This window comes from Microcaecilia unicolor, chromosome 6, assembly GCF_901765095.1.
Source record: "Microcaecilia unicolor chromosome 6, aMicUni1.1, whole genome shotgun sequence".
Classification (NCBI taxonomy): domain Eukaryota; kingdom Metazoa; phylum Chordata; class Amphibia; order Gymnophiona; family Siphonopidae; genus Microcaecilia; species Microcaecilia unicolor.
Window position 1 is genome coordinate 317,991,246 of NC_044036.1, and position 14,334 is coordinate 318,005,579.

The following is a 14,334-nucleotide window of genomic DNA, read 5'->3' on the forward strand; positions in this document are numbered from 1 at the left end:
TGGTTAGTGTGCTGTGTACACTCTATAGCACTAAACAGATTATTTGGGGATTCCTATAGCACTATACAGATTATTTGGGGATTCTATCAATAATGACAGGTTGTCCAGCTTCTGATGAGCAAAGTAGCCCTGTGCTTTCACCACCATGCTTGTCAGGAGGTTCTCCTGAAAGACATTGTGGCAAAAAATATTAGTAACTGAAAAGGTTCTTTTGGCTTCCTTTTGTCCAGAGAACAGAAGTTTTAGGGGTCATCCTGGATGATCTTTGAACCTAGGCTAGGGTTTTGTGACTGGATTTGTTCCAGTTTGCTCGGGGATAATTATGGCAGGATGACTGCTCCTGGATAAGTCGCTGTAGTATTCAGTTGTCAGTTTGTCGACTGACTGTGGATGGATAGAGCCACAAATGTTAAATGATCTTGCAACATTGTCTAGACCGATAAACACAATTTGTCGTGAAATGAGTTACCCCTTATTATGGAGAAGAATAAACACAAATGTCCTTCCTATATAGGACAACATGCCCAAACTCAGTTGAGATTAAGTGGGGTGGTTTACTACTTATTCAATTATCTTAAGTGCCTGATCCTAATTAACCAGTTGTGCTGAGGAAACTAGAGGTTTGCTTACTATGTCATTCACTGATTCTGAACTTAGTTGATTGTACCTACTTTGTATATTGTCCAACTTTTATACCCTTTTTATTACATATTGTGTTGGTAAACTTGTAATATTCTCAGGTTTCGAGGGAGTTGGGTAGGTCATTCCACAAAGTTTCTGCTTTGCATTGTGCAGCTAAAGACAAGATTAGCGTTCTCCCCCTATTTGGCTCTGTATTTAGGACAGATTCCCAACTTCATTTATGTATAGGCCCCTCTGTTTCAGACACTACTTTGCTATTTCCCTTCCTTTCATCTAGTTAAGTAACTTACATGATGTAGGTAGTGTGTGTCCTTGAGGTGATATTCATGGGCACTGGCTAAAAACTCTGTAACGAAGCCTACCATACACTTGATTCCATTTAAAGACCTTGCACAGCTTATGGATTTGAGATTAAATGGGTCCAATAACCTGCTTATAGTAATTGATTTTTTTTTTAAAGCAAATGTTGACTTAAAATACAGATTGTGGCTTAAGTTTTTTTTTCGTAGCTCATTGCACCTTTGACATTTAACTATTTAAGGGGACAAGACCACTAGTGTACATGAGGAATTAAATCAATCTAGCCCTCGGAGAAGTTCCTCAGATCAATCCAGCCCTCGGAGAAGTTCCTCAGGTGGAAATTGTGGAGACTCCGCAGATAAGGTTGGTGCCTAGAGTGATAGCATGTTCTACCTAGCAAATTTTGCTAACACAGTAGATGTCTTGCTCATTTAAATGCAATCAACTCTTAGAACGTAAGAACAGCAATACAGGGTCAGGCCCCCCAGCAGTGGCCAGTCCAGGTCACAAGTACTTGACAATCCCAAAGAATAGCAAGACTTACGTTGCTGATCCCAGGGACTAAAAATTCTGATTTTTAGTTTAGATCTGACGATTCTGCACTTCCACATCCTGTACTAAATTACGTTTAGCTGATCCCAGGGATACATTGGGAAACCCACTAATAGTAATACTCTAAAATATCCTAATGCTGTAAACCACTTTAAAAAAAAAAAAAATATTGCAGCTTATCTTAAACACTCCTCCATAGAGCCTCAGCTAGTGACTTTTGAATCAGAGGTGAGAGCTCCATGTCAAGAGTCACCAGCTTGAGGGTCTGTGGAGGAGTGTTTAAGATAAACAAGAAAATTATTGCTGCTTTTTTGAAATGAAGATTTTATAGTCTTGGGATATTGATTCAACTTCTTATTTTAATATCAGATTCAACTTCTTATTTTAATATCAGATTATGGACTTCTAGGAATTTGTCCAAATACGTTTTAAATGCAGATAGCACTATTACCACATCCTCCAGCAATGAGTTACAGAGCTTAACTATTCATTGAATTTTGGAGGTAGGACTTTTGAACTAGTAAACTGTTGTTTATTTTATTTTTATTTTGCGGCATTTGTATCCCACATTATCCCACCTCTTTGTAGGCTCAATGTAGCTTACATTCTCCGAGGACAAGCAGGCTGCTTGTTCTCACGACTGGGTTGACGTCCGCGGCAGCCCCCACCAACCGGAAAAAGCTTCGCGGGACGGTCGGCACGCAGGGCACGCCCACCGCGCATGCGCGGCCGTCTTCCCGCCCGTGCGCGACCGCTCCCGCCAGTTACTTTTTTCCCGCGACTGAGAGAGTCGTGTTTTTGCAACTCTCTCGTTTCAGCCGCCGGAATTTTCGACCGCGTTTACGCGGGTCGTCGCTCTTGGCCCTTTTGGCCTCTTCTTCTTTCAGTTTCGTTTGTTATCCAAAAAAAAAAAAAAAAAAAAAGAATTTTGCGCGTGTGGAGCACGCGCTCCTCCTTTTTCCCTCGCTTTCTAGCGGGGACGCCTCGTTGCGGCCTAGTGGCCGCTCGGTCGGTTTCAATTTTCGTGGTGTGATTTTAGCCACCATTGCCGACTTTGACTTCGCCGACGCGATTTTTCCGTCGATGTCCTCGAAGGTCCCGAGTGGATTTAAAAAGTGTGGTCGCTGCGGCCGGCCGATCTCGCAGACCGACACCCACGCTTGGTGCCTCCAGTGCCTCGGGCCGGAGCACAATCTCAAGTCGTGTGCTTTGTGTCTCGGTCTCCGGAAACGGACTCAGGTTGCGAGGCAAGTTCTGCGGGACCGTCTTTTTGGAACTTGCGCCGGCCCCTCGACGTCGACCTCGACGGCATCGGTATCGAAGGCCGGTTCTTCGGTACCGGTATCGATGCCCGAGACATCGGCACCGATGGCAGCGACCCCAGGAGAACAGGTCCCGTCGGCCCGCCGGTCCGCCGGCGAGAGTGGGGTAGAGAGACCGCGTGGGCAGTCGGCCCCGGTCACTCCCTCAACTCGTGAGCCACGGGACCGAACCCTGTCGGACCCGGTACCTCGAGACCGAGGGGGATCGACCTCCTCCTCCTCCATGCCCTCCGGCACCGGTGACGTGCACCGGAAGAAGGACAAGAAGCGCCGTCACCGGGAGCCCTCGGTGCCTGAGGAGGTGTCGACGCCGAAGCGTCATCACAGAGAGGAGAGATCTCCGTCGGTGGTGGAGGTACCGACGCGTCGGGGTTCCGGCACCTCGGTGCCGTCTCCTGGCCCCCAGCAGCTTCTGGCACCGACACCCTTGCCGGCCCCCACCGCCTTTCTCGGCAGCGGGCCTGGACGAGTGCCTCAGAGCCATCCTTCCGGGGCTCCTGGAAGGGCTGATGCGCCAGGCTGTGCCGGCGCCGGGGGTGCTTGCGCCCTCGGCGCCGATGACTGTGGCGCCGGCGAGCTCTAGCCCGGCGCCGGGGCAGTCGACACCGCCGCCGCTTGCGGTGCCGGTCTCGACAGCCACGCAGGTGGAGTCCCCGTCGACGTCGATGGAGGGAGCTCCGTCCCCGCCGGCGCGGGAGTCCACCGCTCGACGACACCGAGGCCTCGGTGCCTCGACGTCGAGCCGGGCCCGGTACCGGACTCAGCTACATGAGCTAATGTCCGATACCGAGGATGAGGACTCGTGGGGGGAAGAGGAGGACCCGAGATATTTCTCCTCAGAGGAGTCTACGGGCCTTCCCTCGGACCCCACGCCGTCACCGGAGAGGAAGCTCTCACCTCCTGAGAGTCTCTCCTTTGCCTCCTTTGTGCGGGATATGTCTATAAGCATTCCCTTTCCCGTGGTCTCTGTGGAAGAGCCGAGGGCCGAGATGCTCGAGGTCCTCGACTATCCATCACCACCTAGAGAGTCCTCCACGGTACCGCTGCACAATGTCCTGAAGGAGACGCTGCTCCGGAACTGGGTGCGACCATTAACTAATCCCACCATTCCCAAGAAAGCAGAGTCCCAGTACAGGATCCACTCTGACCCAGAGCTCATGCGGCCCCAGTTGCCCCATGACTCAGCGGTCGTGGATTCTGCTCTCAAGAGGGCACGGAGTTCGAGGGATACCGCCTCGGCGCCCCCGGGGCGGGAGTCTCGCACTCTGGACTCATTTGGGAGGAAGGCCTACCAGTCCTCCATGCTCGTGACCCGCATCCAATCGTACCTGCTCTATATGAGCATCCACATGCGGACCAATGTGCAACAGCTGGCGGACCTGGTCGATAAGCTCCCGCCGGAGCAGTCCAGGCCTTATCAGGAGGTGGTCAGGCAGCTGAAGGCGTGCAGAAAGTTCCTGTCCAGGGGGATTTTTGACACCTGTGACGTGGCATCTCGTGCTGCGGCCCAAGGTATAGTGATGCGCAGGCTCTCATGGCTGCGTGCCTCTGACCTGGACAACCGCACCCAGCAGAGACTGGCCGACGTCCCTTGCCGGGGGGATAACATTTTCGGTGAGAAGGTCGAGCAGATGGTGGACCAACTGCATCAGCGGGAAACCGCTCTCGACAAGCTCTCCCACCGGGCGCCTTCAGCACCCGCCCCCACGGGTGGGCGTTTTTCCCGGGCACGGCAGGCTGCACCCTATTCTTTTGCAAAGCGTAGGTACAACCAGCCGGCCCGAAGGCCTCGTCAGGCACAGGGACAGCCCCAGCGCGCTCGTTCTCGTCAACAGCGTGCGCCTAAGCAGCCCCCTGCGCCTCCACAGCAAAAGCCGGGGACGGGCTTTTGACTGGATCCACGGGAACATAGCCGCCCTACAAGTGTCCGTACCGGACGATCTGCCGGTCGGAGGGAGGTTAAAATTTTTTCACCAAAGGTGGCCTCTCATAACCTCCGACCAGTGGGTTCTCCAAATAGTGCGGTGCGGATACGCCCTGAATTTGGCCTCCCTGCCACCAAATTGTCCTCCGGGAGCTCAATCCTTCAGCTCCCATCACAAGCAGGTACTTGTAGAGGAACTCTCCGCCCTTCTCAGCGCCAATGCGGTCGAGCCCGTACCACCCGGGCAAGAAGGGCAGGGATTCTATTCCAGGTACTTCCTTGTGGAAAAGAAAACAGGGGGGATGCGTCCCATCCTAGACCTGAGAGGCCTGAACAAATTCCTGGTCAAAGAAAAGTTCAGGATGCTTTCCTTGGGCACCCTTCTGCCAATGATTCAGAAAAACGATTGGCTATGTTCCCTGGATTTGAAGGACGCATACACTCACATCCCGATACTGCCAGCTCACAGACAGTATCTCAGATTCCGCCTGGGCGCACGGCACTTTCAGTATTGTGTGCTGCCCTTTGGGCTCGCCTCTGCCCCACGAGTGTTTACAAAGTGCCTCGTGGTGGTAGCGGCCTACCTACGCAAGCTGGGAGTGCACGTGTTCCCATATCTCGACGATTGGCTGGTCAAGAACACCTCGGAGGCAGGAGCCCTCCGGTCCATGCAGTGCACTATTCAACTTCTGGAGCTGCTGGGGTTTGTGATAAATTACCCAAAGTCCCATCTCCAGCCAACTCAGTCTCTGGAATTCATAGGAGCGCTGCTGAATTCCCAGACGGCTCAGGCCTACCTTCCCGAAGCGAGGGCCACCAATCTCTTGGCCCTGGCTTCGCAGACCAGAGCGTCTCAGCAGATCACAGCTCGGCAGATGTTGAGACTTCTGGGTCATATGGCCTCCACAGTTCATGTGACTCCCATGGCTCGTCTTCACATGAGATCTGCTCAATGGACCCTAGCTTCCCAGTGGTTCCAAGCCACCGGGAATCTAGAAGATGTCATCCGCCTCTCCACCAGTTGTCGCACTTCACTGCTCTGGTGGACCATCCGGACCAATTTGACCCTGGGACGTCCATTCCAAGTTCCGCAGCCCACGAAAGTGCTGACGACGGATGCATCTCGCCTGGGGTGGGGAGCCCATGTCGATGGGCTCCACACTCAGGGTCTGTGGTCCCTCCAGGAAAAGGATCTGCAGATCAACCTCCTGGAGCTCCGAGCGATCTGGAACGCACTGAAGGCTTTCAGAGATCGGCTGTCCTGTCAAATTATCCAAATTCGGACAGACAATCAGGTTGCAATGTATTACGTCAACAAGCAGGGGGGCACCGGATCTCGCCCCCTGTGCCAGGAGGCCGTCGGGATGTGGCGTTGGGCGTGTCGGTTCGGCATGCTCCTCCAAGCCACATACCTGGCAGGCGTAAACAACAGTCTGGCCGACAGACTGAGCAGAGTCATGCAACCGCACGAGTGGTCGCTCCATGCCAGAGTGGTACGCAAGATCTTCCGAGCGTGGGGCACCCCCTCGGTGGACCTTTTCGCCTCTCAGACCAACCACAAGCTGCCTCTGTTCTGTTCCAGACTTCAGGCACACGGCAGGCTAGCGTCGGATGCCTTTCTCCTCCATTGGGGGACCGGCCTCCTGTATGCTTATCCTCCCATACCTTTGGTGGGGAAGACCTTACTGAAGCTCAAGCAAGACCGCGGCACCATGATTCTGATAGCGCCCTTTTGGCCCCGTCAGATCTGGTTCCCTCTTCTTCTGGAGTTGTCCTCCGAAGAACCATGGAGATTGGAGTGTTTTCCGACTCTCATTTCGCAGAACGACGGAGCGTTGCTGCACCCCAACCTTCAGTCTCTGGCTCTCACGGCCTGGATGTTGAGGGCGTAGACTTCACTGCGTTGGGTCTGTCTGAGGGTGTCTCCCGGGTCTTGCTTGCCTCTAGGAAGGATTCCACTAAAAAGAGTTACTTTTTCAAGTGGAGGAGGTTTGTCGTGTGGTGTGAGAGCATGGCCCTAGAACCTCGTTCTTGCCCTGCACAGAACCTGCTTGAATACCTTCTGCACTTATCAGAGTCTGGCCTCAAGACCAACTCAGTAAGGAATCACCTTAGTGCGATTAGTGCTTACCATTATCGTGTGGAAGGTAAAGCCATCTCTGGAGAGCCTTTAGTCGTTCGATTCATGAGAGGCTTGCTTTTGTCAAAGCCCCCTATCAAGCCTCCTACTGTGTCATGGGATCTCAACGTCGTCCTCACCCAGCTGATGAAACCTCCTTTTGAGCCACTGAATACCTGCCATCTGAAGTACTTGACCTGGAAGGTCATTTTCCTGGTGGCAGTTACTTCCGCTCGTAGGGTCAGTGAGCTTCAAGCCCTAGTAGCTCATGCTCCATATACCAAATTTCATCACAACAGAGTAGTGCTCCGCACTCACCCAAAGTTCCTGCCGAAGGTGGTGTCGGAGTTCCATCTTAACCAGTCAATTGTCTTGCCAACATTCTTCCCCAGGCCGCATACCCGCCCTGCTGAACGTCAGTTGCACACATTGGACTGCAAGAGAGCATTGGCCTTCTACTTGGAGCGGACACAGCCCCACAGACAGTCCGCCCAATTGTTTATTTCTTTCGACCCTAACAGGCTAGGGGTCGCTGTCGGGAAACGCACCATCTCTAGTTGGCTAGCAGATTGCATTTCCTTCACTTACGCCCAGGCTGGGCTGACTCTTGAGGGTCATGTCACGGCTCATAGTGTCAGAGCCATGGCAGCGTCGGTGGCCCACTTGAAGTCAGCCACTATTGAAGAGATCTGCAAGGCTGCGACGTGGTCATCTGTCCACACATTCACATCTCATTACTGCCTCCAGCAGGATACCCGACGCGACAGTCGGTTCGGGCAGTCGGTGCTGCAGAATCTGTTTGGGGTGTAAATCCAACTCCACCCTCCAGGACCCGAATTTATTCTGGTCAGGCTGCACTCTCAGTTAGTTGTTCTTCGTAGGTCAATTTCTGTTGTACCCTCGCCGTTGCGAGGTTCAATTGACCTGGGTTATTGTTTTGAGTGAGCCTGAGAGCTAGGGATACCCCAGTCGTGAGAACAAGCAGCCTGCTTGTCCTCGGAGAAGGGGTATGATACATACCTGTAGCAGTTGTTCTCCGAGGACAGCAGGCTGATTGTTCTCACCTTCCCTCCCTCCTCCCCTTTGGAGTTGTGTTTCATACTTTATTGCTTGTCATTCAACTGGCGGGAGCGGTCGCGCACGGGCGGGAAGACGGCCGCGCATGCGCGGTGGGCGTGCCCTGCGTGCCGACCGTCCCGCGAAGCTTTTTCCGGTTGGTGGGGGCTGCCGCGGACGTCAACCCAGTCGTGAGAACAATCAGCCTGCTGTCCTCGGAGAACAACTGCTACAGGTATGTATCATACCCCTTATGCCGCAATGACAATTGCCATTGTTAAGGCCAAGAACTTGGAAAAGCCAGGGTTTATATAGCACTGGTGCTTTTTTTTTTTTAAATCCATTTATTTCGTCTTTATTGAACATTCCAGACATACAGTATAAGCTTACGTAACTTGCAGTACTTTTACACAGGGCCGGTGGAACGCGGTAAACAGGGTATGCATGGCAGGGGGGTGCCAGAGACTGCCATGCTTACCTCCCCCCCCCCCCCACCACCACACACTGTCACAGCAATACCGCTATCCCCCTCCCGTTTACTACTACCTTGCCACCCACCCTGGTGGTGTAGTGGTCTCTGCTGGGGCAGGAAAGAATCCCACTCCTGTCCGCTGCTGCTTGTCTGACTCCGGTGCTCTCCACTTTTCTGTGCCGTGGATGGCCCCGCCATATTTTAAAAACGGCTGCTGAGGCTTCTGTGTCCGTCTCGGCAGCCATTTTGGGAAAATATGACTGCGGCGCTTGCAGCACAGAAAAGCGGAGAGTTCCGGAGCGGCACAAAAGGGAAAAGTGGGTAGCAGCAGTGGGCAGGAAAGAGTGGGATTCTTTTTTGCCCTGGCAGCTGAAGAAGCCACTACACCACCAGGGCGGGTGGCAAGGTAGGACTCTAGTATGCTGGGGGGGGGGGGGGTGCAGGTTTTGTTACAGAAGTGGTTTAATTTTACTTCCAATCTTATAACACCAGTCTACATATAGGAAGATTTCAAATAAATTAAAAAGCTGTCAAGTAAAAAAACAAAAAACCCAGAACTTGTGTTCTTCACCTTTTTAAGGCACTGGGCTGAAAAAGGGCCCTGCTTTTACAATCTTTATCCAGAATGAACATTTATATACAAACAGTCCCAAGATCATAAGAGAACTTAAATATATAATCCACATAGCTACGCCCCTGGTGTGGACAAGGAATAATAGACAATAGCATTTCTCAGAATTTATGCACAGTATCTTTGGCCATAAAGTGGTCATATGCCATAGCTTGTGGTAAGGGATTTGTACAGTGCATGTGTCTTAAACGGGTTTGTTCTCTTTCAGGGAGATGCAAATGATCTTGGTGAGTAAACTTTTTTTTCTTCTGATCCTAGTCTTACATTTGATCTGGTAAGAGATCATCTTTACATCTTGTTTTATTTTTCTCCGTGAAAATGTGATTTTATAATGAAGTGTTGTGTAACAGCTATGAACTTCACACTCCCTTGCACGGATTAAACTGTAGTAATGGTATAAGTTGTCAGCTTTAATTAGTGTCAGAACATGTAACAGTTTCGAGGGTCTTAAATACTTTTTCCTCCAATCCATATGGAAGATATCAGTAGTAACAATTTAATTGTGCCCAATCTTCAGACTGTAACATTTGAATCTTAAAATGCTTGCAAAGCAGGGAGAGGAAGTGACGTCACCGAAGCTGATGGCTGCCTAGCGTTCTAGCTCCCGTTCCTCGACAACTACAAAAGCTATAAAAAGCTATCACCAACCTGTTTGGATCGGCCTGCAGTGTTCTCCGCTGCTCCTCATTGAATTTAAGATGAGTAAAGCGACTTCGGCGCGAGCTAAAGTGCAGGAGAAGGCAGCTGACGGCGGGCCGGCCAAAACCGCGAAGCGCCACGAGGTAATGGCGCCGGTCTCTCCTTCTGACTCTGACTCAGCGCTTTCACTAGCGGAATCGCGGAAACCGCATATTAAAAAAGGAATCTCAGGCGAACTTCGCCAGATCCTAAGCGGTATACAAGCTGATATAAATAAATCGAGGGATGAGATTTTGGAAAGAATGGAGTCGTTGAGCTCTGACCTCCGTGAGCTGGGGAACAGAGTTGAGGAGGTAGAAGCCAAGGTGGATGAGCACTCTGAATCCATACACTCAGTCGAAACCAATCTCCAAGCTTTAGATCAAAAACAAATAGATCTAACATATAAGCTTGATGATCTTGAAAACAGGGGAAGGAGAAATAATCTGAGATTCCGTGGAGTTCCTGAGGGTGGAGAAACAGAGGATGTTATTCAAATTGTACAGACACTGTGTGCCAGCTTGCTGGGGGCCGACGCTGAAGGGGTAAAGATTGAGATCGACAGAGCACATAGATCCCTGGGTCAGCGGCAGGAAAACAGAGCGCGGGACATTATCACCCGATTCCATAGGTATGAAACAAAGGAACAATTGCTTAACTGCGCCAGGAAAAAGTCTAACTTGGAATTTGGTGGGGCCACTGTGTCTGTCTATCAAGACTTATCACAGTTCACTCTGCAGCAAAGACGACTCATGAAGCCAGTTCTGGACATTTTGGCCAAGGAACAGATAACATATAGATGGGGCTTCCCCTTTTCCTTGATGTACTCACTTCAGGGGGTCAAGATGAGAGTGACGTCGATGATGGAAGCTTGGAAATCCCTGCATGGAGCAGGCCTGGTACAGACTAATAAACCGCCTGGCGCTTTGGCCCCAGCCACGAAGACAAAGCTTCAAAAGTGGCAGAGGATTCCTGCCACTCCTAAAAGAAATATTCCAAAAAGAAAAGTGGCTGTGGATGAAACCTGAACTTTACCAGAAGAAAAATGGCTGAAATTGATATCCTGGCTGGTAATGTTGCAAAGAGTTATTGGTGTTACTCTTTGTCTCAAGTTTGAATATGTTTTGTTTCTTGTTTATTAATGCTACCTTTAGCAAAAGTGAACTTTAATATTATAGTCAATGGAGGAAATGGTAATTAAGGATGTGAGGCTCCTTGTGAATGAAGTTGCATAAGTTACAAGATATTAAGAGGAGGGGAAATTTAAGGTTATGAACAATGGGCAGGGACCAATCATGAAGATGGGTAATTAAGGTTGCTCAATCTGGGTCCATAAAATTGGTGATGACATAGGTATTTGGGGGGGGAGGGGGGGCTGGGTTGCCTGAATGCTGGTGGGTTACTTCCTCGCTTCCCACTACTGGGACTTGATCCCGTTAGTTGGTGCTAGACATGGGGGGATGGGGGGGACATGGGTAGGGGGAGGGTCATCACTAGGGGGAGGGAGGGTTAGGGAGGGAAGGGAGCACAACTGGTATTGGATAGAACAAAGACATGAAGTGGATGGATCCCTCTTGGAGGGAGAGAAAGCTGATGTAATATCCCAGGCATGAATACAGACTTAAAAATCTTATCATATAATGTCAAGGGGCTGAATATGCCTCAGAAAAGACAGAAGTTTTTCAAAGAGATGCAGATGTTTAGGCCGCACATTGTATTGTTGCAGGAGACCCATCTCCGTAGGGCACATGAGAGGCTGTTAGCTCATCCAGAATACCCATGCTCCTTCTTCGCTTCCTCTGCTGATGACTCCAAAAAACGTGGGGTGGCAATTCTGTTCCACAAAACAATATCAGTCCAAGTAAAGAAAATTAGGCGGGACCCGGGAGGGCGTTTTTTACTTTTGCAAATTGTCCTGGATCAGGTGGATCTCACGCTTGCTTCGATTTACGCCCCTAATGAACATCAGGGGTCCTTTTACACTAAGGTGAAAAACACTCTGGCTGCATTTATTCGGGGTTCTTTGATTATGGGGGGTGATTTCAACGAGGTTATGGACCCCGGGTTGGATAGATCTGGGAACTTTCAACATCCAACGTCTAGGGACTCGGTGGCACTGGGCTCTTTGGTCCGTTCACTGGGCACCCTGGATGTATGGAGATTAACTCATATGACGACCAAAGACTACACTTTTTTTTCTCCTGTACACAACTCATACTCCCGGATCGATCATATCTTCCTCGACGTTACACTAGCAGAGAGGGGCCCGAAAGCTGAAATTGGCAACATTACATTTTCAGACCATGCCCCAGTTTGGGTAACCTTGTCGAGTATCAGAGCTGAGGCCAAAGATCAAAGATGGACACTTAACACAGACCTATTGCTGGAGGGGGAGGCTGTAGAGGGGTGTAGGAAGGTCCTGAAGGAGTATTTGGAGTTCAACATGGAATCGGGCCCCCCCCTTAGCGTGGTATGGGATGCTATGAAGGCAGTCTCAAGAGGGTACTTCATACAGTTAGCTAGTAGGCGAGCGAGGGTTCGGAGGGCCCAGCTGGCACAGTGCTTGGACAGGATTAGGATCCTAGAGGCACAGCATAAATCAGGTGGTTCCCCCTCTGTTCTGGAGGAGCTGCGTGGACAGAGGCTCCAGCTGGATACAATTTATTCTGACCAGCTAAGTTGGTTACAATCCAGAAACAAAGTCCGATCCTACGAGTTTACTAATAAGGCAGGTAGACTCCTGGCAATAAAGCTGCGTAGGCAAAGAGTGGACCGAACGGTCCCTCACATTAGGGACTCGAAAGGAGAGTTGTTGAACACCTCTGAGACCATAAGGAAACGCTTTAGTGAATTTTATCAGAAACTATATGCGCAGGAGACCAATCCACCTGAAAATGCTATCCTGGATTATCTGGCAGAGAGTGAACTGACCTCTATAACCAGCCAGCAGAGGGCAGCCCTAGATGCACCGGTAACTCCGGTTGAGGTCCAAAAAGCCATTCAACATTTACCTTCCTGTAAATCACCAGGCTTAGATGGCTTCCCGAATGAATTTTACAAGAAATATGCCCCTGAATTGGCCCCCCTGTTGGCTGATTTATTTAATTTGATTGGGAAAGGGGAGTCTTTGCCCACCTCCATGTTGGAAGCATGGATTGCAGTACTGCCCAAACCGAATAAAGATCATAAGGATTGTGGATCCTTTCGCCCTATATCTGTCTTAAATGCTGACGTCAAAATTCTAGCTAAAGTCCTGGCCAACCGTCTAGCACCTTTGCTCCCAGCTGTTATTCATCCTGATCAGGTGGGATTTGTCCCTTATAGAAAAGCAACTGATAACACTAGGCGAGTGGTCGATTTAATATACTTGGCTAAGAGAATGAAGAAACCCCTTTGTCTCTTAAGCTTAGATGCCGAAAAGGCTTTTGATAGGGTGCATTGGCCATTTATGTACAAGGTGATGGAGACCTTTGGGATAGGACCACAGTTTTGTGGATGGATACAAGCATTCTATAGCTCCCCTAAAGCCTGTGTTCGTGTCAATGGGGGTAACTCAGGGATGATACCCTTACATAGAGGCACTAGACAGGGCTGCCCTTTGTCTCCTTTATTATTTGCAATGGTAATGGAGCCGTTTGCAACCAGGTTGAGAGCTGACCCCAACATATCGGGACTCACCATGGGTGGGAGAACACATAAATTAGCCCTTTTTGCAGATGACGTTCTGTTATTTGTCACTAACCCCCTGACCACTTTCCCTGGGCTCCTGCGGGAAATAGAGGAATATTCGATTGTGTCGGGATTTAAAGTTAATATGTCCAAATCTGAAGTCTTAAACATAACCCTTCCGACGGAGCTTATGGAGTCATTGAGGACTTCCTACGCATTTAGATGGGCGGCTAAGAGCATTCGCTACCTGGGGATTAACTTGACAGCAGATCTATCAGATCTCTTTTCGGCTAATTATAAAGGTTTGGGAGAGGCAATTACAGAGGATCTGGGTAGATGGGGGGATATCACCCTCTCGTGGTTTGGCCGAATAGCAGCAGTAAAGATGAATGTCTTACCGCGCCTGCTCTACTTGTTTCAGGCCCTTCCAATCAACATGCCACGTAGATTTCTATCAATGCTACAAGATCGAATAATGCGCTTTATCTGGGGAGGGAAACGCCCACGCTTAGCACGTACGATTCTGTATCAGGATAGGGCGAGGAGAGGGCTGGGAGTACCCAATTTGGCCTGGTATTATAGAGCAGTTCAGGCACGCGCAGCAGTGGAGTGGTTCCAGGACTACCCAGATAGGCAATGGGTGCAGCTTGAACAATATACCCTAGGTGATAGGTCCTTGGGGGCCCTTATGTGGATACCGGGCTCACTTAGGTCCCTGGAAACAGGATTATGTCCTTCAATATATGTTACCCTTTCAAACTGGGATAGCATGTTCACACTCCGGCGCACAACACTATCTCGTCTGTCACCCATAGCCTATAATCCTTTGTTTTACCCAGGTACGACAAGGGGAATATTCACAAGATGGTACACTGAGGGACTACGACAATGGGGCCATTTATTTGATGGCGAGAATTTGTTGTCCTACTCTGCAGCTCTTGAGAAATTCCCGATAGTGGGATCTGATCG

The 14,334-nt window shown here is 50.2% G+C and overlaps 1 protein-coding gene across 2 annotated transcripts in view; it reads left to right on the forward strand.

The window, feature by feature from the left end:
* Nucleotides 1-14,334, forward strand: part of JPT1 (Jupiter microtubule associated homolog 1) — a 30,304-nt gene that overhangs the window by 9,900 nt on the left and 6,070 nt on the right. The window contains exons 3-5 of one of the 2 annotated variants that reach the window (XM_030208309.1): nt 1,184-1,216; nt 1,247-1,305; nt 9,227-9,245. In XM_030208309.1, coding sequence (XP_030064169.1) covers nt 1,184-1,216; nt 1,247-1,305; nt 9,227-9,245 — 111 coding nt within the window. Of the gene's footprint in view, nt 1-1,183; nt 1,306-9,226; nt 9,246-14,334 lie in introns of both variants that reach the window. The other variant, XM_030208307.1, reaches the window with a different exon arrangement.